At 31.8% G+C, this 9,581-nt stretch overlaps 1 protein-coding gene across 1 annotated transcript; it reads right to left on the reverse strand.

Moving 5' to 3' along the window:
* Nucleotides 1-8,094: 8,094 nt before the first annotated feature.
* LOC137636723 (uncharacterized) lies at nucleotides 8,095-9,142 on the reverse strand (the record flags this gene model as incomplete). Its single annotated transcript, XM_068369106.1, has 1 exon — nucleotides 8,095-9,142. A coding segment is annotated over one exon (606 nt), but the record flags the coding sequence as incomplete, so codon positions are not given.
* Between the last annotated feature and the right edge of the window lie 439 nt (nucleotides 9,143-9,581).

Here is a 9,581-nt window from a genome sequence, read left to right on the forward strand (position 1 = left end):
ACTTACAGCAGGGTATTACATACATTCGGTTCTCCACACCTATAAGCAGCAGAAGCTGGGAGACTAGAAGAGTATTTCGGCATCACTTATGTTAGTAAAAGCTACCGGCAGTACAAAGACGCAATGGAGACCAAGATCCTCAGATGACCCATGCGCTGAGTACCTCCGATGTTTCCACATTCAACATGAGTCTATACACTGACCCTATGGAGAGTAAACCAAGAACCAACAAGGTCTGTGAGGGATGGAATAATAAGTTCTACACCCTGGCTGGCTCATCACATACAAATGTGAGAACCTGTCTCAAGTGGTTTCAACGTGAACATGCTACAGTAATAACTAAAATAAAGCCAGATTCCATTGGAACACAAGCACCAGTAAGAATGCCACAGAAACTCGTTCAGCTTGACTCCAAAATATGTGCAACGAAAAAGTGGATGGTAGAAAGATAGTTGCTGACTTTCCCCAGGATGTGGCATGGAACATACACCTAAACAGATGTGCATCAATTTAAGCTAACTTAGACAATCCTGTGTAAAGACTATCAATCTTATCATTTGAAAATGAAGTAATGTTTGTTATGAATCAATTCGATTGTTCAGCCATTGATTGTGAAAACTTCATGACCAGTACTAAATAAATGTATTCTGAGTATCTAATGGTATTTTCTAATGAAATTGGTGTTAGGTTTAAGTTTTCAACTGTACACGAAAAAAAAGAAGAAAAAAAAAACTTTTTCCTTCTCTCTCATAATATGTCAAAAAAAATGCATGGTTTTAGCCTATGTTTTGGATTATTTTACAACATAATTACAAGAGTCTCGTCTCCTATGAGATTGTTGCCTTAAATACACAACTATAAGGAACAAATAGTCAATTAAGAATTTCTGTGAGAGTAATGAAAAAATGATTAAATGATTTTCTTTAATTTATCAATTTTCTTCTTGGTAGAGAATAGACAAATTAAAAGACAAGTAAAATATTCATATATGTTTTATAGGTAAGTGTATAAATTCTTGTGGAACTTTTAAATTCATATTTCCGGGTGGACTCTACTTAAATATTAGTCTATTGCAGTTTAAACTAGTTTTATAATTGCTATATATATATATATATATATATATATATATATATATATATATATATATATATATATATATATATATATATATATATATGTGTGTGTGTGTGTGTGTGTGTGTGTGTGTATGAGTGTGACTTCCGTACAATCCTAGAAAATCAAATAAGAGCAAGTAAGTTGTTTTCTAAGCCAAGCAAAGGGAGATGGTTAGGCTCTGTTAAAAAAAATAATTGTGACAGTTGATCTAAGTAGATAATTTGGTAATAGGTAGTCCGATCACTAAGATAATATCCCCAGTGTTACAATAAGCACTTGAAAGACTAACATTTTTTAGTGCTCTCCACTCGAAAGTGTAAAAAAACGAAAAAAAATCATAGAAGCAAAATGTAAACTATACATGCAAAGTACACAAAGGACGAACAAAGAAACCACACAAAGGAAAACATCCAATTCTTCTCCATAACAAAGGAGAGTTATTAAAGTTGCGTGACCTAATTTGGTATCGGTAACACAAGGGATTTCCGAATCAGGAAATAATTTGATTTACGAAGATGTTCGCTGATACGTGTGATTTCGTCTCGTGAAGACCAGTTATTCTCACAACTAACTTAAAATGACACATGTAAGTTAATTGTAATCGAACACACCTTATAGTACTATTTATTCCCTGACATGGGATATTACTCCTAACAAATGATAATTGAGATGTGATAACTAATAACAAAACAAGAGAGAGAGAGAGAGAGAGAGAGAGAGAGAGAGAGAGAGAGAGAGAGAGAGAGAGAGAGAGAGAGAGAGTATCATTAACAACTAAAGTTGAACGTATTCTTGATCCACATTGATATATACAAGAGGAATAACAAGTTTCTTTTGTCACTAAAATTTTTAAAGAACAAAAGTGGTACTCATTAGTCTTTGGGAAACAGTGCGAACGTTACCGGGAACTTTTAAATCTCCGTCCACAAAATAATCTTAACGGCTGTTATGAATAATTACATATTTCAGAAAAATATTCTCTGATATAATAAGAGTGAATTTTCAGACACGGATCAACCTACAAAATTGTAGGTCATGAAATAAAATAAAATGTAGGCCATGAAATAAAAAGTAAGAGCAAGAAAAATTGAATTGTACAAAACTTGAAATACACTTCTTTGTACAATCTAAGCGGCTCTTTAAAGCCAATTTTAATTTAAACGAGTATGTTTAAATTTTAAGTTATTTGTTTAACTTTATTTTGTAATTATTATTATTATTATTATTATTATTATTATTATTATTATTATTACTAGCCAAGCTACAACCCTAGTTGGAAAAGAGAGATGCTATGAGCCCAAGGGCTCCAATAGGGAAAAATAGCCCAGTGAGGAAAGGAAATATGGAAATAAATAAATTATGAGAATAAATTAACAATAAATCATTCTAAAAACAGTAACAACGTCAAAATAGATATGCCCTATTTAAAACATTTAACACGTGAAAATCGTATATATATATATATATATATATATAAAATATATATATATATATATATATATGTGTGTGTGTGTGTGTGTGTGTGTGTAATAATAATAATAATAATAATAATAATAATAATAATAATGGGTAACATTGCTCAAAATCAGTGAGTCAGAAACCCATCCTCAATTATATTAAAAACAATGATTTTCATTAGGCATTTTTTTGTGTCAAAATCCTTTGGAGACACTTGTCTCAATTAATATATTTTCCGGCTGCTATATGATCTTTGGCGTACATTTCACCTTCCATTGCAACCTTCCCAATGCCGATGCAGTCATTATGGGAATGAAATTAGATTCGCTCACACGAGAAGCCAATAATTAGTCTGTTTTGTAATCTAATGCTTTAAGGCTTTATCTAATTGGAAAGATACGCTATCACACGACAAATTAATTGGCAATATTTTGTGAGCATGTCGTAACAGCGAAGGGTTTATTGCACAATTAGAATGATCATTACTGAGTCCTTCATCTAGTATCAAATTGCCGCAATTGCCTTGACGCAAGTGATTATTATTAGCCTTTATTTGCGGGTCTTCCAATTCAATGCTAATGTCCTCCATTTGGGAATATCTCTTGATCATCAAAAGGATTATGAACTTTCATTTATAGAAAAGGTAATGACCGAATGGTCAAGGTAATCCAAGGCAAATAATTGAAACCTTCAGGAATTAATCAGAGATTTCGATTTTCCATACAATAAATAAATTAAAAAATGACGAAAGATTTCATGATAAACACTAATGGATATTGATATTTTTGCTTCATAATAACAGTTAAACTGGGGTTTCATTGTAGATCCTGATTAGCCCTAGCCACAATTAAGTCTGTTAGCATAAGAAATAAAGAAATAAATTGCAAGGATTTCTGCATTGATATCTACTACAGTATAGCCCTTGTATATCCAGTGACAGAAAGAAATATATCCACTAATTTACTTTCTTTTTCACTTAACTGTATTTTGTTTTTTGAATGTTTTGTTGACAGCTTACTGGATTGTTATGTGTGAATGTTTGTTCAAAATAAATATTAATTAATCTAATGTTAAGGATGAAAATCATAGTAAATCTATGCAATGCTCTCACGTACCTTCAATATCAAGGATTTACTGAGATTGCATACATAAAACAGTTTGATATATACTGTGTGTATATAATATATATATATATATATATATATATATATATATATATATATACATATACATATATATATACATATACATATATATATATACATATACATATATATATACATATACATATATATATATGCATATATATATATATATATATATATATATATATATATACATATACATATATATATATATATATATGCATATATATATATATATATATATATATATATATATAAAATGAATAATATATTATATATATAATATATGTATGAATATATGTATATATATACATATAATATATATAATATACATATAATATATATATATATATATATATATATATATATATATATATATGATATAAAGAATGTCCAATAAGGAAACCATCTATAAAATATAATATTATACATTTCAGTGGTGGACAAACACTGTTTAACGCAAATATCTCCTAAATGTTACAATGTTCTGTAGTTGTACACTTACTACAAGCATTGGTACAATTCGGTGGAGGCAAGACGAAAATCAAAAGCTGTTTTGCATCCGTGGGATCAAAGGCAGACAACATTATAGACATTGTTGCTATTGGCCCCGACTCGGCAGTCAATGCTTTATAACCTGCCGCCGCTCAAGTCATACCTTCTATACCAGGGTGACAAGAGCCTATGAGAGGGGGAGGGGATATGGAAGACGGAGGAGAATCAATAAAGCCATAAAATGGTTATTTGAAAATATAAAAATTGTATGAAGCAACAATGAACGATTTTATTGGGTTGGCCAAAACTTCATCGTTCTGGTCACCTTATACACGTCGGTAATAATTCGGCTATTCGTTTGTTGGCAAAGGGATTAGCCATTGCTTTCAAGGTAGTTTAGCCCATTCTGGTTTTCATGGGCACGCATAATAGTAACTGTATTGAATAACATCACTAATGTATGATACATATATGCATGCTGTCATACTCAAATATTATGAATGTAATTTGAATAAAAAACAACAAAATCCAGAGACGGGACAGGGATGGTGAGACGGAGTAAAAACAGAAACGGGAAGGGAGATAATGCGATATTGGGGTAGGCAACAAGTAGTCTGTGGGTTGTTCGTGGTGTTGGGGTGGGGGGGGGGGGGGGTTAAAATAGTAGCCGACATCCCTACGATACTGTTTAACACCTTAGATATGATCACTGGATTACGCTCAATACTCTAAGGTAAACCCCAAATGTAACACATAGCAATATACTGGTCGACCATAAATTTTTTTTTTTTTTTTTTTTATCTTTTTATTAAAAAGTTAAATTACACATTCTTTACAATTACAATATTTACAGTATAAACACATTTAATTGCATTTTTCTATAAACAAACCCATTTAATTTAACAATTTACAACATCACACATCTTGATTTTAATTTTCAGTCACTCAAAAACAATGATTTATATACTTTTTGGTGAACATTTTATTCATTCTTTCTTTATAGATATTTTTCAAAAGCCACCGATCATATTGAAATTTACTCTTAAGAAAGGCATCTGTTTCCTCTTTCGTATATCGTTTCTTCTTACTGACCCAAACAGCATATAAATAACCAACTATCAATACAGTGGCGCTATTATAATCCTTTTTCGTCCTATATTTATAATTGAACATTAATGTGTTTAAAAAATTGTCCCTGTTTATGTCACAAGTATGAAATAATACATTTTTGACATACATCAATATTGTCTGGATGTGCCTGCAAAAGTAAAATATATGCAAACTATATTCAACATCATCGCAATGATCACATTTATCACTCTCTCTGATATTCAACATTTTCAGACGATTATTTGTCGCCAAAGTTTCATGAGCATATTTAAAGGCAAACTCTCTCTCCATGATGCCAATGAAAGGTTTGTTTATGCTGTCCCATACCATTTTCCAGTCCATAAATGGATAACTCCCTTCAATTTTTGGGACAATCTCTGGCCTTATGAAATTATAACAATCTTTAGAACTTAAGTTAGGAAATTTTGCATGGTGATAAACTTTTCTGATTACATTAATTGCAACTGAATAAAATGATGTTGACACAAATGAAACCTCATTTATTTCCTTCAAGTCCAACAAAAAACTAATTCTCATCTTGCAATAGAAATTACTTAAACCAATATCCTTTCTAATATCATTTAGAGCTGTTGAACTGAAAATCGCCAAGGACTTAAAATAAACATTTATAATACCCAATCCACCTTTCTCTTTCGACAAACAAAGAGTATCTCTACCAACAGGATGGTAAGTTCCCTGCCATATATATCGGAATACATGCATATTTATTTGAGCAATGTACTTTTTCAAAGGAGGCAAAGTGTGTGATATATACCAAACTTTGGACAAAACTAGTGAATTAATAATAATAGCTCTTTGGAAAATAGATAATTGTCTTTGACTTAGCATATCTATGGATATTTTAATATTTTGAGTAAGGCGAGACCAATTTTCTTCACATGTAACCTCAAAATCACTATAATAAATTATTCCAAGAATTTTGATACTTTCAACAGTTTTCAACCAACTGATAGGCCAAATTTTTCGGTTTTCCCATTTCCCAAACCCAATTATACTAGTTTTGTCCTTGTTTAGCTGTGCACCTGTAGCAAGTTCAAACCATTGTACTTCTTTATAACACTCTCTAACTGAATCATCAGTTGACAAGATCACGGATGAGTCATCTGCATAACCTTGCAGGCATATATTTACATTGTTTGGAAGGCTAGGCCCTATTATCTTGTTATTGCTCTTTATTGCTCTATACAAAGGTTCTTGAAATATACAATATAACAGCATTGACATAGGGCAGCCTTGTCTTACTGACCTTTTAATACAAAAAGTTGAACTCATAAACCCATTTACCAAGATACTACTTACACAATCTTTGTACAGTATTCTAACTAGAGCCACAAATTCATCTGGTAAACCAAATTTCTTCATCACTTTAAAAACAAAATCCATATTAACTCTATCAAAAGCCTTAGACCAGTCTAAGCTCAGAATTGCTAAGTCTTCACTCTTTTGTTTTGTATGAAAAATTACATCTCGAATCGTATTATTACAATTCACAATCGACCTTTCCTTCACTGCACAATATTGTTCTGGGGAGATAATCTTCCCAATAACACATCTCAATCTGTTTGCTAAAACCTTAGCAAAGATTTTATAGTCAACATTCAAAAGGGATATAGGTCTCCAGTTCTCCACCAAAGATAAATCTCCTATTTTAGCTAATAATTTTATTACACCCAAATTTTGACTATCTGACATATATTTCTCAGTCACAATGGATTTGAACACTTCCATAAAGTCAGACTTTATTAAAGACCAAAACTTTTTGTAGAATTCTATAGGAAGTCCATCATACCCTGGTGATCTTCCTTTACACATACTCTTGATAGCATCAAAAACCTCAATTTCCTCTAATTCTCTACTTAACAAACTTATATCTTCCTGGTTTAGGACAGAATGGCATAGGTTAAGAAAATAATCTTGACTTTTTACCTGACCAGTTACCTTACTAAACAATTTTTCAAAGTGCTCCTTTATAAAAACAGAAATTCCCTCTGTGCTTTCTACAATGGAACCATCTGCTTGTTTTATGTTAGTAATGCGTGTATGATTTTTCTTTTTCTCAGCACCAAGTAGATGTGCAGATATTTTTTCCCCAGTTGTACGATCATTTAGTTTGGCTCTTATCTTTATACCTTCTAATATTTCATTCTGGATGTCACAAATCCTATTCTTGAGAATCTTAATATTTTCATAATTTACACTAGTTTTATAGTTAATATCATAAAGTTGACGCAATCTTGTTTGTAATAAGTTCAGCAATCCATACTTTTCTTGAGAAAATTTTTTACATAATTTGACAAAGAATTTTTTACATTGTGATTTTGCCCAGTCCCACCATAAGAGTATGTTATCAAATGTACCCTTTTTCTGCTTTATAAACTGCCATACATGTAAAAAATTTTCTTCAATTTCATCAGAATCTAAAACTTTAACATTCAACTTCCAATACCCTGTGCCAATTTTTTGTGTGTTTATGTTTAATTTCAAAACAACCATACTATGATCTGAGAAACTTATTGGAATGGTGTCTACAGATGTTATATTATCAAATAATTTTACCGTATAAATCCTGTCTATTCTGGATCCATAGTTTTCCCGTATATAAGTGTATTCTAATATCCTGTTTGCGAATTTGTAATTATCTCTCAGAGCAAGGTTTTTCACGAGAGTACTCATAGACTTAGACAATAAGGCTTTGTTATTATTACTGCAATCTCTTGTGCATGTTATACAGTTGAAATCACCTCCAAAAATAAGATAATCAATATTATGTCGCAGGTAATACAATATTTCATTCTTGAAAAAGTCTTCCCTTTCAGCAAATTTACTGGCACCAGATGGAGCATACACATTTATAATAGGTATAATGCAGTTATTGTAACATACCCTTACACCAACAATTCTACCGTTAGTATCCATCTCCTTGGTTAAAAGTTTAACATTTGTTTTATTATTTATACAAATCATTGTACCTCCTTTTAAATTGATTGATGGATTGAACACAATACACATAAAATTAGTGAGATAACTCAACCCTGAAATATCTTTTACGTTATGTTCTTGAATCAATAGAATATCAATTTTATAGTACATGATAAGGGACACAACTTTCATTTGTTTAATTACCTCATTTAAGCCATTAATATTTAAAGTGGCAACAGAAAGAGCCATTACAACAACGAACACTGAAACAATTACTTTTTCTTTTTCTTTGACAACCTATCTTTTCCATTCATTTTTTCTTCCTTCCTTTTTTCTTTATTGGATTTTCCTCTAATTAACTTTAATTTACCTACAGTATCTAAATCTATGTTCCACTGGCCTTTTGGCATCACGTCTGAGCCTTTATCATAATTTTTCAAATCGTCTTCAATATCACTGACTTTATTTACCTCTATATCCATGTCACGTTCTTCAGTAGCACCATCCACTGATTCATCATCCCTATGCACTGAAACCGCTATATTGATTTCCTTAAGATTTCCCAGTTCTTCATTTACACCATCCTCAACGGGAAAGAGACTTTCAACTGTGTAAGGAATACGAGGTTCATCTTGTGGTGGAAGCCCCTTATCCTCAGTTATTTCGGTAACTTGAGAAGCTCCTTCAGGTGCACTTTTTATTGCAAAGATGTCACTATCACTGTCGGTATCTGTTAAATTATCACCATTACCTGGAACATGACCCTCTAGGTCACGTGATCGACCTTCTATTTCGACTGAGTGTTGATGAACAGCAACATCATCAATATTCTTGGATGAGGGAATGGTCACTAGTTGTTCTCCTACTGCTTCGCATAAGTCGCCTATCTGGTCCTCTCCGTGGTTGCTGGATTCTTCTTTATCATTTTCAGTATTCTTTCCATCACATGGTTGATCCACATTTCCTTCATTACCTGTTGCCAGTTGAACATCAGGAGTACCATCTTCTTCTGATATCCGACCCTTATCAGAATCCTTGCCGGGCATTGCTGGGAAATCATTCAAATTAAAAATATTTAACTTAGGCTCACTATCCATATTACAGTTAACTGCCATATGAGAGTCTCTTCCGCACTTGTAACACGTCTTTTTCTGACCATTATATAAAAACACAACATTATAACCACAAATATTTATGGAGGATGGGATATTTTTCTTTATTTCCATTTTCACAGTGCGTGTTCCATTTTCTAGACCATTCGCTCTCCCATGAGAAAAGGTATTATGTCTGAGATGAAGAACTTTCCCATACTGTTCG

Source organism: Palaemon carinicauda, chromosome 3 (genome assembly GCF_036898095.1).
Source record: "Palaemon carinicauda isolate YSFRI2023 chromosome 3, ASM3689809v2, whole genome shotgun sequence".
In the NCBI taxonomy this organism is placed as follows: domain Eukaryota; kingdom Metazoa; phylum Arthropoda; class Malacostraca; order Decapoda; family Palaemonidae; genus Palaemon; species Palaemon carinicauda.